Source organism: Augochlora pura, chromosome 7, assembly GCF_028453695.1.
Source record: "Augochlora pura isolate Apur16 chromosome 7, APUR_v2.2.1, whole genome shotgun sequence".
NCBI lineage: Eukaryota > Metazoa > Arthropoda > Insecta > Hymenoptera > Halictidae > Augochlora > Augochlora pura.
In genome coordinates, this window is record NC_135778.1 from 573,520 (window position 1) to 601,334 (window position 27,815).

At 43.5% G+C, this 27,815-nt stretch overlaps 4 protein-coding genes across 22 annotated transcripts in view; 2 read left to right on the forward strand and 2 right to left on the reverse strand.

Annotated features, from left to right (window-relative positions):
- Positions 1-18: 18 nt before the first annotated feature.
- On the reverse strand, positions 19-1,566 carry Dpm3 (Dolichyl-phosphate mannosyltransferase subunit 3). Its single transcript, XM_078186092.1, has 3 exons — positions 1,254-1,566; positions 907-1,134; positions 19-823 (listed from the first exon to the last, which is right to left on the reverse strand). The coding sequence occupies exons 2-3, from the start codon at positions 1,132-1,134 to the stop codon at positions 758-760; spliced, it is 294 nt and encodes a 97-aa protein (XP_078042218.1). The 5' UTR covers positions 1,254-1,566; the 3' UTR covers positions 19-757.
- A 1,212-nt stretch (positions 1,567-2,778) lies between these two features.
- Positions 2,779-7,827, forward strand: Vap33 (VAMP-associated protein 33kDa). 2 transcript variants are annotated; one of them, XM_078186010.1, is made up of 6 exons: positions 2,779-3,016; positions 4,702-4,857; positions 4,993-5,108; positions 5,222-5,356; positions 5,445-5,546; positions 5,642-7,827. In XM_078186010.1, the coding sequence occupies exons 1-6, from the start codon at positions 2,959-2,961 to the stop codon at positions 5,801-5,803; spliced, it is 729 nt and encodes a 242-aa protein (XP_078042136.1). In that variant the 5' UTR covers positions 2,779-2,958; the 3' UTR covers positions 5,804-7,827. The 2 variants fall into 2 exon arrangements, with proteins under 2 accessions (XP_078042136.1, XP_078042137.1); XM_078186011.1 differs by having other exon boundaries at positions 2,782-3,016; positions 5,222-5,344.
- Positions 7,828-10,128: 2,301 nt separating this feature from the next.
- Positions 10,129-27,815, forward strand: part of Glut1 (Glucose transporter 1) — a 66,634-nt gene continuing 48,947 nt past the window's right edge. For 14 of the 16 annotated variants that reach the window (XR_013494382.1, XR_013494381.1, XR_013494383.1 and 11 more), the window contains exon 1: positions 22,994-23,322. The gene's annotated coding sequence lies outside the window, so the exon portion shown is untranslated. The other 2 variants (XM_078184846.1, XM_078184849.1) reach the window with 2 other exon arrangements.
- The window catches only part of LOC144472116 (uncharacterized), a 62,016-nt gene continuing 49,037 nt past the window's right edge, over positions 14,837-27,815 (reverse strand). For 2 of the 3 annotated variants that reach the window (XM_078184867.1, XM_078184865.1), the window contains exon 3: positions 15,099-15,669. In XM_078184867.1, the coding sequence (XP_078040993.1) occupies positions 15,413-15,669 (257 nt within the window). In that variant the 3' untranslated portion in view covers positions 15,099-15,412. Of the gene's footprint in view, positions 14,891-15,098; positions 15,670-27,815 lie in introns of those variants that run through there. The other variant, XR_013494384.1, reaches the window with a different exon arrangement.

Below are 27,815 nucleotides of genomic sequence, written 5' to 3' on the forward strand. Positions count from 1 at the left end.
GAATTTTGGAAATACTAGTACCAACATTAAAATTTTATTAGAGATATAATACAATGTAAAACAAATCATATTGAAAGATTGCATATTTAATAAATAAAAATTATGTGAGTCTATGCACAAACGAATATGTTAGTCTCCCTGTTTTGATACGTAATAGTTATTTAAAAACAGATCTCTTTTTTCAGTACACATACACTTGTGTATGTAAAATTATACTTCCTATACAAATGGACTACACATAGTTTATATTTAGGAGAATTTAATATTTCATTGTAAGGATAAGTCTCCCATTTACTATAGTAATGTTTGAGGAACTATCTCAAAGTTTCCATTATTACAAAGAGCTAAGGCATGAAGTACACATTACAAAAAATATGTTCTTGATTCAAGTTTCTTTACATGTTAAATACCAAAAATTGATAATACACTAGGAACACAATTGTTAATGAGCAAAATCACATTCTTTGTTATTTATGAAATATTATTTGTAGCATAATAAATAAATGCTTTAAATCTAAATATTAAAGTAAAACGCTATACACCTTCAATCTCCATTGTTCTTCATTTAATACCACATGAAATCTATCTGTTTTAATGAATTATTTAATATTATTTGTAATCATAAAAATTTTTATTACAAATGTTTTCGTACTTTCTTATTTATAAAGTAGTTTTAAAAGATCTGTACAAATGATACATATATAAAACAGTTATGTATATAATATTAATATTACAACATAACTTCATGGAAGAACATTTAAGCAATTTCACCTTTTAAGTGTACACCTTTGCTCTGAAGATCTTTTTTAGCCTCTTCGATTTGCTGGAAGAATGAAGCGTGTAATGTTTAATTGAAGAAAATTGTATGCAAAAGATTAAATATCCTTCATCCCTTTTTACACTTACTTGCTGCAATTCAGCAGCTGCGCTTTCAGAGTTATTAAATGTAAAAACCCTATATAGGACAGTAATAATTGCATACAATCCAAATAAGGCTAATGCGATAAGAGGCATGAAAATTATAACTTGATGCCATTCTCGAATAACTGATAACTTAATGTTTCCTGTAATTGCAGAGAACCACATACCAAGAAATATGGTTGCAATAAATAGCCATTCCATTAGCTTTGTCATCTGAGAATTTCGTACAACCATTATATATTAATTTATCTACTTATGTACACAATGAAACTTATTTCAAACTGGAGCATTTCTCAATTAGTAAAGTTGTAAACATATATTATGTTACATACCTTGAGGGATATATAATTGAATCGTATTTTGAAATTGATTAATCCAATAGTTGCGTATATTTCGTATTTATTTTTCCAAAATCCAGTTTATTAAAAGTAAAGAATGTGAACATCAACAAAAAACCAAACATATGATGCGTATAGATTTAATAAATCCGATTTGAAAGTTCCCTTTTGACCATATGATAGCGGCATAGTAGCATGACAGTATCACAGACAAGGTATGCGTGTAGACCGGATACCATGGGAGGTTTGTTGCCAGATATGTATACGAAGATTCAGTAACGGGTTTTACACCCGTGCACACTAGGTCGCAGCTTGATCCTTTAACGAGGGTCAGTGTACAAATTTTCTTTACTCTGATTGGTTGGCAAGTTACTGATAAAACAGAGCTGTCCTCACAGTTAAAAAAATGGGAAAGCTGCGAATAAGCAAGAGGGCATGAAATCAGCCCCACTAGATGTCTGACTCTACCATGTTTGCGGTTTTAGAGGCACGTGGCGCGACATAGATGCATTGCATCCACAGATCACATAAGTGATCATTTTTGTAGAGTTAGACATTTGTCAGATCAAACCAACATCCACTTAATTCTTATATTTGACATTTTGTCGCGCTAAGTTTCACGCCAATACAGCAAAAGTCTTAGATCTATATTACTATATACGAGGTAATGCAAGCCTCTTCTCGTCCCCATTCTCGGTTCGACTGATAATGTCCGATGACACGTTCCACGTCCCATTCCATCCGAATGAGTATCTTTAAGTAACATAACCTTTTTTATCTCGCCTTCGATAATATTGTCTTGTAGACTACATTTAATTACCAACAGTCGATTGTGGCTAAAAGTTTGAGCATTTTGTCCCTACTCTAATTGGCGCTGCACGGATTCTGGAGAAGAGCTTCATATTTTCTCCGAAAGAGGCGCGACCGACAGCTCCAACTTTGCTCAGGATATTTCGCTGGCGTCGACCTATAGCATATTTCCTTTTCTTTTATTAAATAGGTCTATGGGCTAATCATGTAATCGGCGCAGTCCAATATGTATCGTTTATTTATTGCTAAGTTTCTTCTCAGAAGTGACATTTACATATGTATTTGTTAATTTTATATACCAGATATCAAGCTAGTCCTAGCGTTATCGAAGCCTCGAACACGCGAACACCAACTTGACATTCGAATAAAAAGCAATTCAAAAGTTAATAGAGGAAGCTGAGAAATATGCTGTAACCGATCATGGAAATAGGAAACTTAAATAAGCGTAAAACTGTAGGCGAAGAACGATCGGGAAAGCGAAATGCAAAAGACAGAGGGAAAAATATTGTTTCGAACTTGCTCTGGTTTGAATTGCGCGCGACAATTCTCATGTGTCGACGCCGATTGCACTCGCTGCGCACCGCCACCACCGCACCGGTGTAGTAGATAGTAGTGGGGACACGGTTTGTCTCCCGGGAGACAACTTTGGATTGTACATGTCTGTATGTACATACATATATAACATAATTTCCGTCGTGACGCATGCGTATTCGATACGGAGTAAAAATCAGAATTAGTCCAACGGAATCCCGGAAAGTAGCGAGTGCGAGACATAGCGGTGCCGTTGCAGAAAATCACAACGAGCGCTGATTAACCTGTATTGTTTTATTTACGCTCTCGAAGGTGTTGCGGTTAATCGTTCATAGGATTCGGTCGATTGCCAGGCAGGATGGTGAAGCCAGAGCAAGTTTTGTATATCGAACCGGAAAACGAACTACGGTTCAAGGGTACGCTTAAACGACGAATCATTCTCTCATATGTATTATCTTCGCACGTTTCTTTCTTTTGTCTTCCGTTGCCTTCGAATCTTTTCTCGTATCGTGACAAAACGGGGCGCATTGTTCAGTTTCACGATCTGCACACACAGTGTGCTACGTTGTCAAGATGACGTAAGGTTCACTCCACTGGCCAATTTTATTACATTCTAGTTTCTGTATAAATAAGATTATGCACGGTGATTTAGTAAATATGATCAGCTTTAGCGGCCGTACCTAACCCCATTCGTTATACGTCATTCGCTGTCAGAGCTAAGTACAGTCATGATTGACTTCTCAGTCTCCCCTCTTACGTCTCATCTTCCACGAGATATACAGTCAGCATTTTCGTCGAGTTGTATTATGTACGCTTTATTTTTCATACTTATGTGCACATATACATATATACATGTCCAAGTACATATACATACGTATTCTATATATACACTATATATGTATACACACATATATAGGTATGATCTATGTAGCTTGTACATATACATGTTTCACGTACATGGCATGTAAGGGTGTTCCATAAAATATCGGTAAACTAATTTCAGTGGTAAAGGCGTCGCACAAAAATGCGAAAAAACGTTTATATAAACATATGTCCGGTATGACCTTGCTTCCGATTTACAATCGTTTTTGCGATGAAGAAGTTGTTTATAGTTTTTGGTTTATAACGAAACGATAGATAACGTTTCGCATACTTCGAGTAACGTAGTGAAGTGGTTTTCACACTGATATCAAACCACACCTGACACTTCAACGAATTGGTTTATCAATGGTACAGCGTCCAAAATTGTGTATTCGAATAATAAGTAGTCATTTTGAACAAGTTCTTTGTTTGGGGGCATAAAAAAATGGAGGAACAAACGCGATGTCAGATATTTATAGGAATTATTTATATGTTTATGCGCTAAACCACTACTTTAAGTTCATGAATTATGGAACACCCTTTATGTACATATACGGTCGGTCGCAACAGAAAATGAAAAAGAATAACGATTAAACACACTTAGCGTAATATATTTCGTAACTGTATGACTTTTGCGTGTCATGAGCGTAAATATATTTTCCTTGTTTTCTTTCGCGGTAATAATTTCTTGCGAAATTTTTGTCGACGAAGCCGTATTTAGTGCCGTATCTAAATTGTTATTTACGTTAAACAATACCAGTAGATACGAGAATGCTAGCAATTTAACCTTCCTTTTTTACTGGAAGCTTCTCATTCATAATCTTTTTATTTTGTCATTTATAAAATGATAAGTTTCCAGATGAATTGTGACATAAACAAAATATCGAACGTAATGTTTAACCTTGTCAGCCTATAATTTGTTTTAAACCTACTACACGATTATCGAAATGTACACATGGTACAGCTTGAAAATGTGCTGGGTAAAATACATGCAAATAATTTCATTCATACATAAAAACATGGTACATTGTGTACATTCTTACTATTTACATATATTATTCATTAATTGTTATTGTATTTTAAACACGTCCATTATATTTTTACCACAGGCTGTTGCTTCAAATTATTAAAATTAATTCTTGCAAATGTTATATTTGTTTTTCCTTTGTCAAGTAACAGAGTGAAAGACATTATTCGAGCAACACTTTTGAGCATTAATTTATTGTATACTGTATTGCAGGCCCATTCTCAGAGGAACCGGTCACATCGCATATATTATTAACGAATCCAACAAATCATAAAGTTTATTTTAAAATAAAGACAACTGCTCCAAAGAGATATTGTGTACGTCCCAATGGTGGAATGATTCTGCCAAGGAAAAAGTCTCAAATATCTGGTTAGTTCAAAATTAATTATACACTAAATATTGACAGTTTGACGATGTCTTTCAAAAAAACAAATTAACATGAAATTTTTAAAGCGTAACTTATAAATACGAAAATTTGATTTACCCGGTTGCCATATTTTTCAGTGACTCTACAGCCATTTGATTTTGATCCAGCGGAAAAGAATAAACATAAATTTATGGTACAATCGTTAATATGTCCAAGTGGTATGGATGACAATCGCGACGCGTACGATACGGTGGTATGTAACATATTTAAGCTATATCGCATTGGAAACTGTACGTGTTTCTGCTCGTAATAATTATCTTGATTCTTAAACTTTAACTAAACCATGAATTTTCATTTTGTTCGAAGTGGAAAGATCCGAGCGCAGATCAGGTAATGGAATCTAAAATAAAATGTGTATTTGAAAATCCTGTAATGTCCACTTCAGAAACTATTACCAGCACGGAAACTTCAACAAATGCAGAAAACAAGGTAAAGCATAAGGTAACAATTACTGTGCAGTCTGCATTTATTTGTTTTTTTTTTTACCATACATATTACGTAACACGATCGTCTGGATTTATTTTATTAGGCTATTAGAGATCCAGAGTTAAAGTTAACACTAGCGACACAAGAAGTTAATCAGCTTAGGACACAAGAAAGTGCTCTTAGGCAGGAAAACATTCAGTTGAAGGTAAGAAATTACGTATTTATCATATAGGAAAGGTATATCTGGCTAAACAGGAAATATACTTATTTAATAAACACGTGAATGGGTTTTGCTTGTAGGAGGATATATTAATATTAAGGAATGCAGCATTGGGAAAAGACAATACCTTACCCGTGACTAAAGATTTGATCTCACAAAATCATAGCCAATTTCCTCCAAATACCTTCCTTATTGCCATTCTCATGGGCATAATAGGATATATATTTGGAAAAATGTTCTGAGCAGCCGTTACAATACCGCATAACTTGGCACATACCCTCTTCCCCTGTGTTTCTTAGCCTGCCCCCTCCCCTGCTACCATGTACCACTTACTGATCGGAGAGATCAAAATCAGTCATCGTATTACACAGTTGTTCATAATAAATACTATAAACATGAACAGGTAGTGGTTTACAATAATAGAATTAAACGCGCTGCAGGAGTGTGCTTATATTTTGGTAAACCGACTGAACATCTAAATCCTTTTTTAAGAAATCACATCGCATAGGCTGTAGCATAGAACGCAGAAGTTAACGATAGAAATCTTTTGTTGTCGGTGAGTGTCGTAAACAATTAATGATTTAAATATTAAATCGATTAATTAAAAACGAAGTGTTAATATCATCCGAGATCGTCCATTTCTTTTCGTTTCGACATTTCTTACGAAAGGATTTTCGCTTTAACGAATTTGCTTGCGGCGATGTCTTCGAAAAAAAAAACGTGTTGCCACTAAGTGATTTATGTATGGAATTACAAAATTTATTAAATATAAACTCTTTCAAACGAACATATTCATTTGCAGAGTGATGTCTGTATCTGTGTATAAAAGATAAAAACACAAGAAAGAGAAAAAAAAAACAAAATGGGAAGAATTACGGGAAATAGATGAAATTTTCTTTTCCTTTTTTTTTTTAATCTTTCGACATACTAAAACGTACTTAACAATCACACGATGTAAGATTGTACATAATGTATCCAGTTTAAGATAATATATTAATGTCTAACTTATATAGTCAGGCGGGGGAGGGGGGGCTGGCTGGATTATTAATCGTAGTGGTTCGTGACTCAGAAATTGGATACGCTGGCTCTATCCATCAGCAATGGTATATCACATAAGCGATTTAATGCATTACAAATTTTTGACGCTTCAGTGTATTTTTATTTCTTTATGTTTGTCTTACGAAAATTCAAAATAAAGATATCTCGGATGTCACACGGCGGACGTTTTTTAATATTTCGTACCTTTCACGTCATTGATCGTTCGTATATTCCGGAAGTGGAGCATAGCGTACACGGGTATGGTATCGCTTGAAATCTTATCTTCACGAAACCGTTCAAGTTTCTCCACCTCTAAACGGACTATACTTTCTCTTTCGTTTTTCTTTTCTTTTTCTTTTTTTTTTATATTACCCATCGTCAGAATAATTAATGTCTCGAGCATGTCGCGATTAAACGTACAGGCGTGCACACGAAACAAACACACGAATACTTGTATTTCCGTGCCTTAGGATTAGAGGCAGCAATATACCTTTACTTGCGCTTCGTTGACGTCTCATAGTTCGTATACCTCTCTCTACACGACTTCCATTTAATGAAAATTCGATCATTGAATTGTAGCGTGTAACATCGTGAAATGTAAAACGAAAAGACGGCACGTCGGACGTTCACCCTTGACGAACGACTATCATTCATTGTTTTACATGTCTCATATACTTCGGACGTATCGGATATATCGATTTTTATATAATCATTAGATATCTCTCTGCATCATTCTTCGAGGTTCTGATCGAAACCGCTCTTCGAATATTATCGTATTTTATAAGCATACTTCTGACAAAATGTATTTAATGGGATTTATCGGTAACTGCTAGAATAATGATGCACGCGCATCGTGCGACGCGCTCGTTTCCTCTCGATTCAAACTATTATCAACATCTCATCGTTCCACAATATTTTGATTGCACTCTTCTTGAACACGATTCAATGCGTTACTCGGTCGGGACTGTCGCCGACTAACTTGTAACGGCGGGTTACGGTTTCGGCGGGGGCGCGGGTGAGGGTGCGCTCGCATTTTCTGTTCTCGCATAACGTGTCTCGCATGGCGTTACTCGCTCGAGCTGGTGTCCCTCCCGAATGGTGCAAGCCGTCGCATCCGACAAGCATCGACGATAACGTGATAAGAGAATATTGTAATTATCGAAAATGAAATGTATCCCAGTGGAGTTTCTCCGTATTGCAAGTTTTTCAAATAAATATTGTAAACGACTGATTGTTCGATATATGCCTGACACGCAGGTATAAGTTGCATACAGAGAGAAGGTACGCTAAGGAAATGGTTCGAGGGTTTGCCGGCTTTCCGACAGCGAACAGCATCCTCTATTCCGATGGAAAGATCATTGATTGAAGTATTATATGCGACCAGGGGATCCGGTGTGTCATACGCCGGCACAAAGATTCGTTCCGTTGTGTTCCGATGTTATATTATTGCGACATCAACTGTATCCGAAGCAAATTGTAACGATCTGAAACCAAGCTACCATAAAACGTGGTTCGTCGAGCGAGGCAAGGGGATCTCGTCATTCTGTAAATAAAACCTTAATACCACCGAATATTATGCAAAAAATTGTAGAACCGGTTGTAACGATTATTATTATTATCATTATTATTATTATTAATTATCATTACTCTATGACGAACAATAATATCGAACGTACTGCAAAACAATTGTTTCACCAGTGTATGTAGCATTCAATTTTCTTACAACGTGTATTGAATAAAATTCCGACACGATAACGATATAACTCGTACGTTCCCACACGCAGTGACATCCGTTACACTTTTAAATATCATTAATCAATGATCACGAAGGTTACTTGATAATGTCAGACCGACAACGGATATAGTTGCGAATCGATCAGCCACGCGGAGGGGACGATCCTGCGGATAAAATCCTCGACTTTTTGGGAGCGAGAAGTAGTTGCGCGAAACGAAGTAGTAGTCTAGGTCAAGCTCTAGTCAGGCAACCTTCTGAGTGCACATGCACTCGCGTACTTTCTCCTCGTCGATCGGAACGAGTGGGGGGGAAGGATCGTTCATGGGCGCGCGAGACAGAGGGAATCGGCGTGGACTGAAAGCTCGAGGAAATACGTCAGAGAGAGAGAGAGAGAGCATCGACTAAACGAAGGATATATTTATGGTCGTCCCGGTCGGCAGAGGACTGGACCACCTTCCGCTGGAACGTTTCGCCGATCGAACGCGACGATCGATGATCCTAATCGGAAATTCCTAGGCCGCGTATTCACGACCTGCTTTCACTATCCGTGGCCAGCTAATTCGAGTCTGGAAACGGGCAACCCTCCGGACCAACGGAGAGAATACTTAGACGCCGGGTATTTGTATTCATTAACATCCCACCCCCTTCGGGCGTCACGCCGAATACTAATAATATTTCCCTTGGAGAAACTATCGGGCGTGCCTACGCGCGGCGGCCACGGGACGCCTTTCCCCGACTCACGCCCCCCCCGCCCCCCCCCCCCCCCCCCCCCTCCTCTCTCTCTCTCTCGGTAGTCTAGCCTATTTTAAATAACACAGTATGCGCACACCGATGCGAACATAGATATAGAGCGCATCGGGGACGGTGCGCGGCGATCCTGGATGGAAATCGGCTGCTACTCTCCACCGGCACGTGGCTGCCTTCGATCGACCCCGTCGAACGATACTCGTACCGAGACGTTCGACTGCGAACTAAAGTCGGATAGGACTCGGTCAGGTAGGAGTTGCGGATAAATCAGGATCAGGGATGAGGGAGGTGGACGACGAGGGCAGAGAGTGGAGCGGCGTGTACAGCGCAGAGCAGCCTGATCAGGGTGGCGGCGGCAGTAGCGACTGGCTATTGATTTCAAGGGCTTCCTTAACCCCCCGCTTTGCCGCTGAGTGCCCGACGGCTCCAGGTCACCCGAAAGGGCTGCCGGTGCCCGCGACTAAAACAATTCCGTACGTTTGCGGGCCGCGACGCGCGATCCCAACGCACATTTTCCACAGGCAGCCGAACCAAAGCCGTTCGCGCTTTCTTCTGCCCTCTCGTCGTCGTCGTCGTCGTCGTCGTCCTCCTCGCTGTGTTCGGGCGACGTCTCGCGAGAACCTCGGCGGCTCGAGCGATAAATTTTCTAAAGCGTCACGCACAGATGACCGGAGATCGATCGCGCTCCGCTGCTGCCGCGAATCTTCGTCGATTGCGCTTGGCCCGGGAGATCGTCGAGTTCGATCGTCCGTAAGAGGCGCGTAAATAGACGATCGACGCCTGGGAAGATCGTGGGAGACGCGGCCGGCGAGGGAAGATCGGCGCTCTAAACGAAGAGTCGTTGAAAATTTGGCGGTTGAGCTGCCGTCGGAGAGACGACGGCGCGGCGCGGCGAGGCGATCGGTTGAGGGATGCTCGGCGACGAGGTCTCCAGCGGGTGAGGGGAGCTCGGAGCTGGCGAGCAGCGTCGAGAGAGCAAGGAGGAGAGGGGAAAGAAGGAGTAGGTAGGGGGTATCGGATAGGCGGGCGGGCACCCTAGGTGGCTACGGTACTGCGCGAGTTGGGTCGAGCGCAGACGGATCGCGGGGTGAGCCGTCGCTCGGCATACGTCGAACTAGGTGCTCCGTGTTGGGGCGTCTCCTGCCATCGAGCATCGGTGTCGTGCAGTCGATCGGGGGACGACCACCGCCTTCTTCGAGTCATTGTTAGCCCCGGGACCGGATCGGACCGGGCCGGACCGAGACGAACCGAACCGAATCGAGTCGAATCGTATCGTATCGTATCGTATCGAATCGAACCGAGCCGAGCCGAGCCGAGCCGGATTGTACAGGAACGGTGACGGAGAGCTTGGCGCACGGTACCCGCCTGTTCGTTCTGGCCTGTTCCGGCCGTTCGTTGTTTCTCGACTTGGAACGTGGTTCGGACACGGCGACGACGATGAGACAACGACGATGGTACTCGTGGTAGCGCGACCACAGTGCGTCGTGGCCAGTGCGGGCGTCGGCATCGTCGTCGGTTGTGTACGCGATCGGACGAGCAAGGAGATGGTGTCCCCGGATCGTTCGGATATAAGTGACTTGGTTGCTAACGCTGGTGCCGCTGCCGCTGCCGCAAACGGAAACGCAATCGCAATCGCAAACGCAAACGCAAACGCTGTCGCTGTCGCTGCCAGTGCCGCGTCCGCGTACAACGTTCTCGACAACGTCGTCGTCGTAGCCGCTGCTGCCGTCGCAGCTACCGTCGCCGTCACCGTCACAGCCACCGCCACCGCCACCGCCACCGCTGCCGTTATTATCGCTGCCGTCACCGCCGCCGCCACCGCCACCGTCAACCCTGTTGTGGCTGCCGCCGTCAGTCACGCCACTGCCAATACTGCCGTTTTCGACGACAACATCGCGATCACCATTGCTGCCCAACAGGCCTCCACCGTTTCATACCTACAGACGGTGTAACCCTGCCGTGCGCACAGGTGAGTGCTTTCGTTTCGAATTCTTCAACGTCGACCCAACCCATCCACGTCCATCTCTACATCCATCCCCATCGGCTCGCTATTCTTTGCTTGCGACAGTTTCATCCTCCTCTTCCTCTTTTCTCTTCTCCTTCTCCTGCTCCTTCTCCTGCAGGGGGTTGCCAAGATGAAAGAACGCGTACACGGTGAAGAATAGACCGAGAAAACGAGGGAGAGTGAGCGAAACGGTTTTACGGGCAGAAGGGAGATCGGGGAATAGAGGAAGTGCGAATAAATCTTATATATGTAGGAAAAGAGAGAAAGAGGGAGAGAGAGAGAGAGAGAGGGCGAGGGTGTGTGTAGGAGAAGGAGAGAGAGAGAGAGGGAGAGAGAGAGATAGCGCGGTAGGGGTGGGGGGCGGGTCGGTCGGGTAGAGGAGCGCTGGGGATGCTCAAGGATAAAAGAGAGCTGGAAGGAAGAAGCACGAATGCCGTAAAAGAGATTCTATTCATCGTTTGGCGTCGCGTATGCGATTAGAATAGAATTTCTCGTTCCATTATCGGTGGTTGTCGTGGCCCGGTGACTCGGCACCACATAACCTCCGTCAATCGATAATACAAGACGACAGCACCCGCGGCGCTCGCCAAGATCGGCCTAGGAACGATCGCGGCCCGTGGTCCGTGGTCCGCGGCCCGCGAATCTTGTTCTTGGACCGAGCTGCCTATCGATGAACCGAAAATTCCTCGCTCGAAACAACCCCTTGACCGCCAAGGGCGATCTCCGCCCCCGAAAGTCCTCGAATTCTCAGATTTGGGCGGCAATCTACTAATCTAGCGTCCTGGCCCAGTTTCTACGTGTCATGGGAGGCGAGCGTGTACGCGGACCTTTAACCACCTTTCCTCTCCCTCTGCCCGTCTTCGGATGTTCGTGTCTCTTTCTATCTTTACCCCCCCCCCCCCCCCCCCCAACGCGGTTATCGCGACGATTACACGACCAGAAAATATCCTGGCACGGTGTTCGGTGGTTTATGACACGGCTTCAACCTCGCCCATGTTAATTGGCGAGGATCGATCCTCCTGGAAACGATTACACGGTCGCGGGCTCTCACGGTCGTTCGATCGTCGCTTCGGGATCCTATTTTCGCGTCGCGTCGGCTCCCGCCGCAGCGAAAGGGAGGAAGGAAAGCCAGCTAGTTAGCTGGGCCGGATCGCGAAACTTGGTAACGCGGGCACGCGAGATAATCGAGAGACGAGACGTGGCAGTGTAAGAGAGAGGGAGAGAGAGAGAGAGAGGTGGACGCGGTCGGAGAGAGATAACGAAGATTAGCCGACGCGACGGAATCGCGGCTGCACGCCGCCGCCGCCGCCGCTGCCGCCGTTGCCCGTTCGAACGCCATTTGCGTGCGAAACGCGATAAAGCCCCGCTTTTTGATCCGTCCCGTGTAGAATGCGCAAAAGCACCGGCAATGATGCACGGTTGCACACACGTCTACATCGGCTACCCGTATACTCGCTTTCCCCCGCAACACTCGTACACCTGCACACACACACACGCGCGCGCGCGCGCGCTCACCTGTACATGCCTGCACACACGCATAGGATACGCGTCGCGCGAAGCGGATGAATGAATGCTGTGAATAAAGTAAGTAGGTTAACGAGAACGACGATCGCGGTGTTCCGAATCCCACGATTTCTTCGTTCCGTTTCTCGCGTTTCTTCCAGAATCTGCGTCTATTCGAGCAGTCTCCTAGGTTCGTCTAGGCCTTCGTCGTCTTCGACGTTGTTGTCGATTTCCAGAGGAACCGGATCGTATCGAATCGTTCGCTGGCACTTGGCGACCGTCCCTTCGCCACTCCCCCGCCGCTGTTCTTCCGCATATACGACGCGAACTGCGCCCATTGTCGTATTGTTATCTACACGCGAGCTATAACACACCCGGCCGGGAATGATCGTACGTATCTAGTTTCTGGTCGAATCGATGCTCGCAATTCTGTTACTTGGAAATGGCACGGGCTCCGCGGAACCGTTCTGCACGAAATCAGGGGGAAAGAACGCCGCGCGGCGCTAAGCTCTTTCTCATTATTAGATAACGATCGGCCGAGAACAACCGTATGCCTATTCCTCCCGCCGCAATTTTCTTCCGCTTCTCGGATTACCATTTTACACGTTACCGTAGACCGATTCGTGAATTCCTCCGCAACCCTGATCTCTCTGACCCTCGGCTGACCTGCGTGGATCGTGGCTCCTCCCACAGTTCTTGATCGTTCGACCACCGAACGCGAACGCGAACGCGTACGCTGCTCCATTTAGATTCTATCACTTTCGGTTTCTATCAATCCTGGACTCTTTAACCCTCGCAGTTGATTCTCGTACGTGTAGCTGCGTGAAATCTGTTTCCCTCCTTGCTGTCGCTTTTTTCGCTCGTGCTTTATCCAGGGTCTCGGCAACGAATACACCAAACTGCAACGTAATTTACATTTGTAGTTGCCGAAGCAGGATGCGAGCGAATTTCTATTGTTTCGAACGTGTCTATCAATTTGAACAATTGGAATTTATTAACGATACCCAAAGAAAGCAAGTGTAAAGCGTTGATTGGAAATATCAATTGTAAAAATTGTTGTCGGTTGATAAAATGAAGATGAGATATGTGATAATGCAACTTTAGAACGAGGGAAAGAAACCAATGCGGTATAAGAGCAAGACAAAATAAGTACAGTGAGAACGCTGCGGTGGAATTGCGACGAAACTTTGATGGCGACTAGTTTTTACAGAATCCTAATTTACACTGTATTACATTATATTATACACTGTATGATACTGTATATTTTATATTGTAATATACTGTATTACTCTCTATGTTTTATACTGTATTCCATGCTATATTTCATACTGTGTCGTACTGTATATTTTAGACTATATTGTCCTGACACTTTTCCATGTCGAAAGAAGTGTCCCGAGTCGCGGAGTTGAAATATCTTCGAGTACAAATGCTCGAATTCCAAATAAGCAAACGAGAATATCGAATTGATAAATATAATTGTCCCGGAAACTACCATAGACCATTCAGTCATCTGCCATTTAAATTGTTTCTTATCGTCGGCGACGCTATCGCCGTTCCGACGTCCCCGACGAAAGTATGCATTCGTGCGTCATCGTTTTCGGAGTTGCGCGCTGCGCTACAGAACTATCGAATCGGAATGATTATACCTACAAGAATGAAGACCGCTTGAAGGACTTGAAAGATGCCGCTCCGTCTACAATGGTTTCTTCCATTCCGTTGCCTATCCCCATCGACGAATAACACGGACTCGCCGATAATAACTTTATTTCGCAAAATCAAATCAGCCATCTCCAGCGACAATTCTTTCCGATGTGGGTGTGCGACTCTCGAATGTGTAACGGGAACCGTAATTCTTGAACGGAAGAACCTAGGAAACTGATTTGCATCGCACATCGATTAACACTAAATCTACCAAGTAACCTTGTGTTGCTTTATGAAAATGGCAGGAATCAATTTAGCCAGACTTTTCGCTAGCTTTCTTATAACGTAAGCTCGTTCGAAAGAAATTTATACGATCGTTCCTTAACGCTAGGTTCACGCTACAAGTAAAAAGAAAATATATACAGTCGAAAGAAGGGGTAACATTTTAACCAAAATAATCCTATTGCATAAGGATCGAGCCAAGTCACGTCTGGCCATCGCTTACCGGTTCTACTTCTCGTCGGACTAAAAGCCGTACAAACTTGACGGACCTTTAATCGTATTCTTCTCGAAAACGCAATCTTAAATAAAAAAAATGTTACTCTTTTTTTCGATTTAGAATCATCCCCCGGCTGGTCGTGCCACGGTTTTTCTCCTGCCCTGTAAATATTCAGAATATCAGCAATTTTTATAGCAATAATTGTCCGAATTAACAAATTTATCAGCAAGTAAATCACTTATAACTGTATTTTTACAATGTAAGCAATATAAATAATTAACACATACGCTACCAGCGTCAAAACCTACATAGTTATATTTATTGTATTTATAATATCCTCTTACAAACTAGGATGAAAATATCGTTAGAAAGAAGTTACAATTTTGAATAATTATATTGACTAAATTAATTTGACTGTTCTTTACGCGAAATAAAAAATCGTGGTCGTCACATGTGCACAACGTTGATAACGAGAGGGTTTACGAAACGTCTAACCCACCTTATTGCCGAGCCCCGTAGATCCAGCGCTAAGAAAGAGTTTTCGTAATTTCAGCGATACGAAAACAAAAGGACGTGACATCTGGCGATAGGTTTAGCGTTAATCGACCGGTGCATAAACGTTGAAACTTTTCATGGTTCGTGCCTCCCGAATAAAATGGTTCCGTCGCCGGTACACGAGGAACTTAGGATTCAGTTTTCGAAATCAGGTCAGAGAGTTCTTGGTTTTTCGGTATTCCTTTTCCGGTAGTTTGTGATCGCCGAGGGGCGCTGTATGCGGAACGATGATTGCGGACGATAAAAGGAACGCTCCGAATGAAATTTATTGATAAGGGAACACGTTGCACGGCAGATCCTGTTCGAATATCGGTGCGTGAACTTTGATCTTTGCCTCGCGGTACTCCGGCAGCTTTTATAACCGGGCTCTCGAGTGCAAGCGTACCTGAAACACATACAAAACGGAATCCTTGAGGATATTTCGTTTAATAGTCTCTAATTTCGCGATCCGTGCGCGTTTTAACTGCTCGATGATCGATACCGGATTGCGTTCATGGTTTATATGAACAGCGATGTCTTGCGTCAAAAGGTGGAAATAAACAATATGTAGATTCATAGTAACGTTTTAACATTTAATTCTATATCTTCGGTTACCTTCTCAGTTCATCGAATTCTAGCAACTTTGCCCACTTGTCTGCTTTTCTATCATTTTATGTAGGAAACGTTGTTTAGTTAATTCTTTGTGCACTGCTGCGTCGGAACAACGAATTCTGAATGCAAACGTGCTTGAAAGTGACCAATCCGCGTTGCTCTATGAGCATGGCCGAGCCAATAAGCGGACGAAGTCCAGTTTCGCTCATTGGCCGTCTTGCGCCAGTCGAGTTCGCCTCTCATTGGTTAGTGTTTTTTTTTTGTGTAAAGTAGTAGGAAGCTTTTAGGTTAGGTACTGTTCCATTCCTTTAAGTCGAAACCGACTTCTACGTTTGTGCAAACACATAATAAATGTAAAGTCTCTTTTCCTTTGAAGAATTTATTACGATCGAAAAAGTCGTAATCGTCGTAACTGTTAAAGAAACGAGGCGACAAGGGGTGGAGAGCTTCTAAACGAAGCCACGGATTGCACTCGAACGACCTCCGGAACCTCATCCTTCCCGGAAGTACCATAATTTTGGAACACCCTCTACAATGATCGTCTTTTGAAAGATTTCTGATATTTGAGAAGCCGATAATCGAAGTTCTACGGTAATCCATTGTGAAAGGTGTAAAACGATGCTCCCGCGAGCCACACCGTACATTCACGCGGAAATGTTGTCAATTTCACTAGCAGTAGACGCAGGTAAAAACTGGGACACCCAGTGACTGAATTAATAAAGACATTTTAGACGGATAGAAATGGCCGGTGTAATCCGTATACACCAGGAGTAACACCGTAGCCTACATTACCTGAGCGGCGATGAGCGGATGGAATATTTGAAAACGTGCCACCGGTTAAGTGTTAACACTGTTAATCCCGTAGGGAGTCCGCGCCGGGCGCAGCAAAATATTCTCACCCGGTTTTTGTTCATCGATAAAAGCTTCGCGGCGCATATGCACATTGCACATGCACGCGGCCGTGCGTGCTCGGGCGGGAGCGCGCGCGCGCGCGAGCGAGCACGGAACGGCGCTGCACGGCACTGCAAGCTGCACACCGGAGGGATGAATGCATAGGTAAAATGCACACACTTTAGGCGTGTGTACAGGTGCACTTACACCGGGTCTTGGGCTTTCGGTGCGTTAAGTGCAGCGGAGCTCGCGTTCTCGCGCGTAACGATAAAGTGTGTGTACTTTCCTGATTAGTTTAAGACGGCGTGGCGCGGAGTCTTTCACGGAACGCGATCCATCTAATGCTCTCGGATATCGAGCGAAGAAAGTACTGCTCTCGCTGAAATAGAGAGCGTGACTAACGATCGGCAATTAATCGCCCTGGGCGTCTATTAACGATCGACGCGCCGCGCCCCGTCCCTTTCCGCAACGCCGCGACATTTGCTTCCGTCTGCTCGTCTGTTTAGCTCGCGTAAAGGTGTCGAAGCAGGGAGGATATCATTCTGCTTGTGTTATTCAAATCATTCGGACGAACGAGGCCAGAAAGAATCGGATTTTGAAAAAAAAATAAGGGTCCTCGTAGCGCTCGCGTGTCATTCGCAGGCGTCGCGGCGACGTTGAATTAAAGGCGCTTTGTAAATCTGCTGCGTGGAAAAGTTTTCATTGTAAGCCACGGGGATGGCCGAATGGAAGTCGTTCGCGGTCCTCCGAGTCGACGAAAGTTTCCCTATTTAATGATAACGACGATATTGTAACGGAACACGAGATCGAGTGGTAACTTTGAACGGGGCATGAATCATCGCCGGATGTTCTTTAATAAATCCGCGGCGGCGACCTGACAAGCGGAGGCGGTTCGGAAAGTTCCTGCTGAATTTCTGAAGTTTCCGCAGCAAGATGCACGGAAGAAGCGTACGCTGACGAGCGAACGCTCATGACCTACTTACGTTCGTGTTTACTTGATCGATCATACACATATATTTTTTAAACTAAATTCCTTTCCCCTACACCCCCCGTCCCCTCCCCTCCCCACCATCTTACGATTTCTCTCCCTTCATTTCCATTTCTCTATCCGTTTCCCTCTCCCTCGATTTCTCAGACTCCGTTGCTCTCTCTCTCTCTCTCTCTCTCTCTCTATTTCTTCTCTTCTTTCTCTACGTGTCTCTTTCTCTTTGTCTCTCTATTTCTCTACATATCTTTGATTCTTTCTCCACGCTTCTTTTAATATCTCAATCTTTTTCTCTTTATATCTACACATTTCTTTCCTTTCATTTCTCTTAATATTTCATTCCTCTTCTCTTTATTTCTTTATTTCTATCTCTTCCTATTTCTCTGCTTACCTCTCTTTCTCTCTCTCTCTCTCTCTCTCCCTCCCTCTCTTTGTTCTCTGGCTCCGGTTCCCTTCACCCCCGCGGCGATGATCGCGCACCCCCGGCCCCGTCCCTGTTCTTATCTAGCACACCCGGAGCCCGCAGTACGCCCGGTCCCTTTATAATCTCTGTTCGAACAATGCCGGGATCCTTCGACTTATTACTTTCGACTTTTATCTGCAATCGTGCATCCCAGTTTTATACTTTTAATGTACAGGCCCGCTCAGAAGCCTCGGGACACGCGCAGATTTTAGGGAAACGACCCGTCGCGTCGCCTCGCCTCGCCTCGCCTCGCCTAGGTGTTTAGTCCCGATAGCGAGATACTGGAACAGTCCCGAAATTTATTAATCCTAGAACGCTTTCTCGAGGCATTTAAGGTAAAGAGATCGATCGATCGTAGATTGTAATTATCATTACACAGAGTTAATATTAATCAAGTTATTGTAATTGCAATTTCATTTATGGAAAATGTCGTATTGTTTCCATTCGCTCTGCTTTTATATTTTGATAAAAAAAGGAAAGAGCGAATTTCGTACGAAACATTACTTTAAGAAGTTTTTAAAGAAGTTCGAGATTGCGGGGTATTAAATATTAATTGCTTATTTGATACAACCTTGATCATAATTTTATCGTGCCAGACTGGTAACAAACATAATTAAGGTGACAATAATAATTGAGGTCTGATCGAGGGAGGGTCACTTTGTGTTTATGTAAGAAAGTGGGCCGTGTACATATTATTTTTAGTTGACCATATATTTGTTTGTACGAAATACTGTCACGATGCAATACTACTTTACAGGTAATCTGTGAAAATAAGTAAGATTTGACTACTCGTCTAATATTTTGGCGAGGGTCGCGCGAGTGTTTTCGCACTTGTAATTTAAAGGGATCAATGAGAAGCGACCCGGTGAACGGTGCGGAGCCAAGCTCTCTCGTCGCCTCTGTACCGTAAAGCGCCGGCAATTGGATGAAGACGACGCGACGCGTTGCGATGCGATGCGATGCGATGCGGGGATACATTCGAGGCTGGCCCGGTGCCAACAGGTCCTTCGAAAAATATATATTATCTGCTACACCTATATCCATGCATAATGTCGCCTCCGCGATACACGTAAATCCTGGAACGGCCTTTCTCGCCGCGGTTTTTGTTGGGAAATTGTATACACACTCGCCCATCAGCGACGCTGCGAAGAATGAGGGATGAAAGGGCTCGCGAAGAATACACCAAACCGCGGCCATTCTTACGAAATCACTGGATTCGGAATTATCATTCCTTTTTCGAGTCAGTAGTCGCTCTTTAAATTTGCCTTTTGCTTTTTTAAATCACCCCTGTCTTTTTAATATTGTTTCGCATCCTTTGAATTATTCTTCGCTTTTCAAATAATCTTTTTAAACTATCTTTTCTTTTTAGAATTATCTTTCGCTGCTCGAGCTACTCCTCGGAACGATTTCTACGCAAATAGACGATTGGCCGCAGCAGTTATTCGCTACGTAGGTTCTCAAGCGTAAATATTAGACGCGCGTGACACTTTTTGTTAATCGTGTGAAATAATCGGGAGAGTGTGCACGGTAAATTGGGTTTAAACTTTTGCAAAGAATCGCGAGTAGTTTGAAGGAGGATTAGTCGAGAAATGTTTCGGAAGTTTGCTAGCAGTCTGGCATAACGAAATTATGATTAAAGTTGCTTGCAACATAAAATGAAGTTTCCAGAGAATTAACAATTAGTATTTAATACCGCAAACTCGGACTCCGGGCTACGTTGAAAAGTCTTTAAAATTATGTTTCGCAACGACATTTGTTTGCTACAAAGTGGAGCATACGAGGCAACAATTATCTTTTCGCCGTCTTCCTTTTTTTTTTTATCAAAGTATAAAAGCGGCGCGAATAAAAAGCTATACGCCATTTTTTATAAATGAAATTATAATCGAAATCACTTGTTTTATTTCAACGGATTTATTAAATTATGATAGAATAATAAAATAATAATGATTACAGTTTAAGATCGATCTGTCCATCTATTGATCTATATGGTAATATAATTTAAAAAAGAGTGGCGTTCCCCCCTCTCTCTCTCTCTGTTGAAATACAGTCGCGTTTGCGAGGCGATTTTCGTTTTCTCCCGAATCGATTCAAAGTTTTCAGAGAGGCACACCATTAAAGGTGGACGCGAAATTTGATCGTGTGAACGAGATCGATTAATGTTCCAGCTTTTCAGAGTAGCGTAAACGCATTGTATCGCGGGCATTGTGTCGCTTTCACGTCGGCGAGACATCCAATCAGAGATTTCTGAAGGCCAACGCAGTATGAATGCCGCGAATGTAGGTTGTGCACCTGTTACTCGTCGAAAGCGTTCAACAACGGACTTTATTTGAAAAAATATTAGTGGCAACTTTCAACCGGCCGCGTGCACACGCTCTTTAGTTGCACCGCGCGAAGTTATTAATGCAGGCGCGAATGAAAATTTCACTTTGAAGCCTCCTATTATCGGGCTGTTAGTTCTCTCACGGCCATTTTTTTTTCTCCCGCTCCCGCTAAAATATGAAACTCGATCGGGTCGCGTTTTCACCTTCCCGCGATCCCGCCTATCGCCCGACACTTTTTCAAGTACAATATCAGCTCGATTCTCGAATCCATTAATTTCGCCGATACGCCCGGGGAAGTAACTTATCAACGGACGAATAAATAATGAGATTTTTCGTATCGATTGTTCTAGTCGTGTTTGCTCGCCGTCTCGAGGCTTCCGCGGTCGGCAATTGTTAGGTACGTTTCGCAACAATAGCAGCTCGTTTCGAACTGTTTTATATTCCGTTTGATGCCGATGCTATTAATTCGTTTTTATTTTACGGTATTAATTCCGTTCCGGTGGTAGCGCAGGGCGGGAAACATTGCGCGGGACCTATAGATTCTCGTTCGACGAATTTTGTCGTGCAGTTCTCTGTTCTATCCGCAGTAGGTTCGGTTGCGACAACCGCGTCGCGTGTCCGGGAATTTTATACAGTGGATTCGACGCGTTCGCGACGAAACCGAATAGGCGCGACACAAAGCTGTGCGCAGAAATATATTGGCAGAATTTGACGATAGGTACTGTCGCGCTGTTCTCGAAAGGATCAAAAGGAACAATGGAGTTTTATTTAATTCTAGTTCCTGCAGTCGATTTAACACGTTCCGTTAATTTTTGCCTGACTTGTCGGTCAGGCCATTTGATATTTTGACTAAAGATTGATATATCAAATGCAATTATTAACTTTTGTATATACAACAAATAAATAAATTTGTGTTTTGTTCCATACTGCATTTTGTATAATGCATCATTTTGTTGGTTGAAATATATTTTACAGAATTACATTTGTCATAAAATATATATGTTATCAGCGCATTAAATAAATATGACTGCGTGTACCACCGGTGGTACACACGGCACGGAACGTGTTAACGAAATGTTTTTCTTCGACAAAGGTCCACGGTGTAGCGATCGATTCGTCCATAGAATAATTAGGGGACGTGGGAATAAATACGACGCAACATTTTCACGCCTGCAATAACTTCATTCCATTCGAATATTGTCTCAGCTGGTGTCAACGCGTGGAATTATAAATCGCGCTCGCGGCGATATCGAGACGGAACGCGCTGGGACAGCGGACGCGGAAAATATAACTTTCCTATCACTTATGTGATCCCATGGCTCATGATTGCGCGACGTCGTACCGACACTCGACACATTGTGATCGCGGCACAATAAATTTACGTAACCGCGGGCACCGATACGGTTGCGCGCGGGCATACTTCACACACCGCCGTCCCCGGATAAATTCCATATTTCTTTCAGCGGTGAATAATACGTCCATATCCGCGCAACATCATTCTCAATTTTCGCGTGAAAAGTTTGTTTTTTTTTGTTCCGAGAGGCTCCGCGCCATAATAAATGTTCGCCTCTCCGGAGGACACCGCCAGAGAACTTGCCGCGAACTTTCGTTCGGCCGTGTCTCTTCGTTCGCCGATAGACAATTCGTTTCAAACTTGCAGCGATTGCGAGGAACAGATATAAAGGTTGTGGTCTATATAATCATTACATAAGGTTATTAGCAACGCGTCAAAGTACCTAGTACATTTACGATATACAAGGTGTCTCAAAAGTCGCTCGTAACAGGAGAACGAAGGGGCGAGATCAGCTGGCTCGAAAATTGGAATTATAGTAAATTTTATAGCAATAAAATTGAATTCATGCAATACCGTCGCTCTCTTAAGCGCAGTATGTAGTTATACATTTCACAGTCTTTGTTTTAAATTTGATAACGATTGGAATCCGCCTTGGACCGTGTTGCAACAATTTCTAGTGGCGCGTCGAAGTCGTCGCTCGAGCGAGAGGGTTAAAAAGGTATTTCGCTGTTAGAATTCCGTTTGAAATGTAGCCAACTGTAGCGTCGCGCGAACCGTTCCACCACTCGCACGGTTTCGGGCGTTTGGTGGGGGCGCTCTGACGAGTCGATTTGTTCTTTGACTGGTCTGAGCCGAGCCCCGAGCTCCAAGAGAAGACGGGGCAAAATGAAGCTCGTGAGACGAGACGAGACGAGACGAGGCGAGTCGAGGCGAGACTCGTCGGGCAAACCGGACGACGACCACGACGACGGCGACGACGGCGACAGTCCGACAGACACGTAATGCGCTCGCCGAGGAAGGACAAGGCGCGAAAAGCTGCTCGGAACGAGGACGGCGAGTGAAAGAGATCAGTCGGAGTCGGCGGCGGCGGCGAAAAGAGGGGGACAAGTCTTCGGATTTCGTTTAATCATCGACGCGAAACACTGGAGCAGACTCGTTAGTAGCGCGTTCCACATACACCGCCGATGCGAGTACCATTAGTAGCGCGAGCTCCGCCGAGTCGTTCGCGTCGCTCGTTTTCTTTCTCGTTTTGATTTACGTTTTCGTTTGTTCCGTGCCCTGGAATCGACACGTGATCGCTCCTCGTCGTCGCTTCCACCAGTAAACAACGCGTATCGTCGCGACGTCGCGATCGTCGACTAAAACTGTTCCAGTGTAACTCTGTCAGTGCGTTTGTGACTCCGACGCGTCCATATGTCATCGAACATCTGACCGCGAGTTGTACGTCGACGTCGCAGCACACCGGCGACTTTAAATCCAGCCACTTGAAACCGGTAGGATTTTAATATCGGTGTTCGTTTAGAAGATTCAACCGAAATCGATGCGATATCGGAATTGTGCGCTGTCGAGATGCACGAACAACGAAACTTATTGTATACATACCGGTGTTTTCGATTCTCTTTCTGCCGACACGTGACTAATCTCCATCGTCTACAATTCTACTTTTAGTCTTTTCATTTTTCTCCCCCTTTTGCGTACTATTTCATGTACTTTAAACACCTTGGTACGTTTATAACTAAAATAAATTACTAAGTCGATAGACTTTAAGGTTATGTCAGGATTGTGGATTTTAAGGAATTCTGCGCATCGAGACTGTCAACCGGCTCTGTTCGTCGACGATCCTTGTGATTACACGAATTGTTGACATTTTTTCATGACGAGTATACTCGTGAATGTATTTTTATTCATTCTTATATATTTGATGATTTTTTGTTTCTTATCGAAGAGCAAGAAATATCGTCACGACACCGGTGTTCTACATTTCGGTAGAACTCCCTGCACTAATAATCGGGGCTAGCTCTTTGCTGTCGCTCGAGTGGCCATCGATTTCGACTCGGTAATTATCGACGGCAAACCCGGAAAGCGAAAGTTAAAGATTCCAGTGACCTTTCGTTGGAAACCGTTCGTTTCACCGCCCGTCCACCATTCACTCGCTCGAACAATTCACCGAATACCGTGTGTACGCCGGCCGTCGGAAACTTTGACAATCGATTTTTAAACATTCATAACTAGACCGCGGATTGAAAATCTTCCAAGGCGATTGTAGAACGCTTTTGTTTTTTTTTTACAGATCCGAAATTTGTGACTAGGTTGAATGACGTAATTTTTGTTTACGGCGAGATTTTTAGCCGACGCCCTACGCGCGAAATCGTTTCTTTATCGCGCTCGTTCGACTTGCGGTTTGTTTACGTAGGTAGTCTGCTAAGTATTTATACATGGTTGATTAGGTTCTCCGAATTATGATCGTCATTTAGAGAGAAGCATTGCTGAGTACGAGGTTTCATGATTTTTCCGTTTATTCGTACGAGATATTGTACTTTTTGTTTGGTTGCGAAGCGCCATATTTTTCACCGCGTAGATATTTAACATTTAATCAACCGAATGGGCAGATCTTCTCGTTTTAAATGAAGCCCTTTGATGACAGATCGGAGAAATTTTTCCGCTAATCGACGTTAGAATTTCTCAATTTTATTGCGACTTCCATGGTGTACGAATGTTTACGAAATGTTTAATGAATTTTACGAAATCTTTTAGGTTTTTGACGCGGTCGTCCAAGTGTTAATATCATTGTTGGAAACACATTTCGTGGACAGTAAGTTGGGAGTGGACGCGGTGAAATAAAATGATTCGAACTTCGACGTATTTCAGTATTAATAAGTTTTGCATTCGGTGAACCCGTGGCTGTGCGTGTGAAATTTTCATTCGACGAACAAGCAAGTAGGTTGCTTATTTATGGAGAAAGTAGGAAAAGTTATGGTGGAAGTTATGCTCGGAGATGAACAAAAGTTCCTGGTCCCCTCTCTCTCTCTCTTTTTCTCTCTCCCGGGACGTAAATTTTAGGATAAAAGTGCGTTAGCAGTTTTATATACCGAGAGATGCGTGGAAAATACGACTGTAAAAACATTGCTGCTTTTATTCGAAAGAAAACCGATTTTCATTTTTCATCGGGTACCATGTCTCGCGCAACCGTTTCAAATAATATTTTAGCCCGTTACACATTCAGAATTATATTCTTAAATTTACACGGTTCTCATCGGTTCCTGTATTTATATCGGTTAGTCGTGAAACGAACATATTCATTTCGTAATAACAGAGTTTATAGAGAGGTATCGTTAACGCGATTAATATAATTATCGTTGTAATGCGTAGTGGCCCTCGTACCGAGTGGAATAACTGATGAATCGTTCGTTTACATATTTATGGGGAACGCGATACGGGCAAGTAGCAATTACATGAAATATGCATAATCTAAATTACAAAACCTTATCCTAAACTTGCCGGCCGCTGGCTACGTGCGAAACTCGATCAAAATTCCGAAATATTGTTTGTTCGCGAACAGCTTGTTTCACCATGAAATTTCCTTTTTTCTCAGATTAAATTGAATTATTTAGAAAAAAATATTAGATATATATACTTCTATAAAAAAAGCTACGCTCTTTTCGTCCGACATTATTATTCCTGTATTTATAGAGAGATTTAATGAAAACGTGTCCGCAGCAAAACCCAAAGAGTACTTCCAATCGATTGCTGTCGATTTTGTTTGCACTCCATTGTTTTAGACCGCGTAGAGACTCTGCTATCATATTATTCCATAAATAATGCCTAGAATAAAAAAAAAAAAAACACGTTATAGTGCTTTAATACTTGTTAATCAATATATCGATTACTACTTTTTATACCCGCATTTCACGTTGCCTCCAGTTTTTCTCATTTTTCTGAAACGATATCCCGATTTTGTGGTAACGCTATAACAGCGTATCAACCGTTTCAGATTAGAACATTTAAGGTTTCACGTTGATTTCGAAGGAGCAATATCATTAACCAAAATTACTATACAGTTTACTTATCAATTTTATCCGAACGATTTTTCCCTTATCTGCGAAACGATATTACAGGTAAGTTATTTTATTAGTCCAATAAAACGGAGCATAGCTCGTATAAATAAAGTTATTATTATAGTATGATCGTTGTTAGTATTATTATTATCGTCAAAATGCAACTATCGTTCAAAATGAGACTGCAGCGCATCAGCAAAAATGCCTTAATTTATACGTCGGAGAATCCTCGTCCGTAAAGGGTTGAATTGGGAATTGTGACACATTGGTTGCTCGCCGAGAGCCGCAAATTGTCCCGCATTGCCAATTGTTTGGCAGAAAAGTCTCGCGGGTTCCCTTGATATTCGCGATTCAGCCGATTCTTCGAGCGAGGCCCCGCGCCGCTTTCTTTGGAAGCGTTTTCAAAGCAGAATCGGAAGACTCTTTTCATCGGGGCCGAGCTTATTCAGAAAAATCTATTAATAGGTTTCCGGGAGAGGGTTAATTGTAGCGAGCCGCTCGGTTAGTTTCGCGACACCCTGTACCAATAATAATAGGAGGGAGGGAGGGAGAGGATCGCGATGCGCGAGGATCCTCGACTCGCGATTCGCTATTCCCGCGAGCAAGGCCGTATCGGAAATTACGCCTGCGCTCCGTAATTATTCGTTAGCCGGCCGTGTCCGCGGGCATCTTTGCGCGAACACGCGTTCACGTTTCAACAGCGAGCGTGCTTTTCTTTCGCGCGCCTCTGCGACCGATTTCCACCGTTTTCGCATTCTTTTTCAGCCGGCTACCGCGGAAGACGTCGCAAAAAAAAACGCGAACGCCTCTCTTTCTCTCGCAGCCCCTTTCTTCGATCTATTCCCCGTCGTTTCTAACAAGGTTCTTTCGCTTTCACAATTGATTCCGAAGTTGTCCCCGTCGTCCACGATTTCGTCCCGCGTGTCGCGCTGCTTTAGAAATGCGGCGGTCGCTTCGGCCGCGACACGGTTCTCCAGGCTGTTGCGCTTCGAATGCGTCGTTGTCTTCCGCATTCGGAATCGGTGTCTTTGTCGATCGTATTCGCGTCTTCGCGCTCGTCGAGTACCTTCGTAAATTCTCTCGAAACTTTTCGCAAATGAAATTAACCGTTTCTATACTGAGATAATAATAATGATACGAAGCACGGCCGTTGTTCCGATGTACCGGCTGTTCAAAAAGTCAGTCGGCGATCGGGAAACGAGGGGTTCCTGAAGGTCATTCGAGGCGACGTTTTCCTTGAAAAAATTTCTCTCCGAGGCATCGTCGACGAGTTATTAACGAAAAACAGTCGGACGGCGTGAAGAGAGCGAGCTGCTCTCGCTTCTCATTGGTCAGATGATGCCGCGAAACGAAGCCACAGTTTCAAGAGAATCAGGACGTTCGCGTGCGCGCCACCACTACACAAACAGAATACACTCGACACGATTAGACCGGTTCGCACGACGAACAGCGAATTGTTCTGCAACCGTATTGTTGGCTAATGATCTGCGATCCAAGCGCGATCGTACATATTAAATCGCCGCTCTTGTATTAATCAAGATATAAGCCCGGTTCGACACACTTGGCTGTTTTCAACCTGCACCTGCGAGTATTTCAAGGCTCTCTCCTAGTTGCTCGAGGCTCTCTGTCGAATATCCTCGGGCTACGACGAATCCTCAATAGGATCTTGTATTTTGACGTCGTAACGTGTAATCATCGAACTTCGCGTGTTCTCGTATGCGCATGATTAATGCGTGCTAATAGCGGCGGATGGTTACGTTAAATTACATGCGTCGAGATTCCTTCGTCGCAATTATAGCAGATCCAAAGCAGATTTTTCAGAAAATCGACGCTTTGGAAAGACTGCACGGAGAATGGCTACACAGCAGTAAATAATCAGATTTTCAATTGTAATATATATAATAATAATACTATAATTAATTATAGTTATA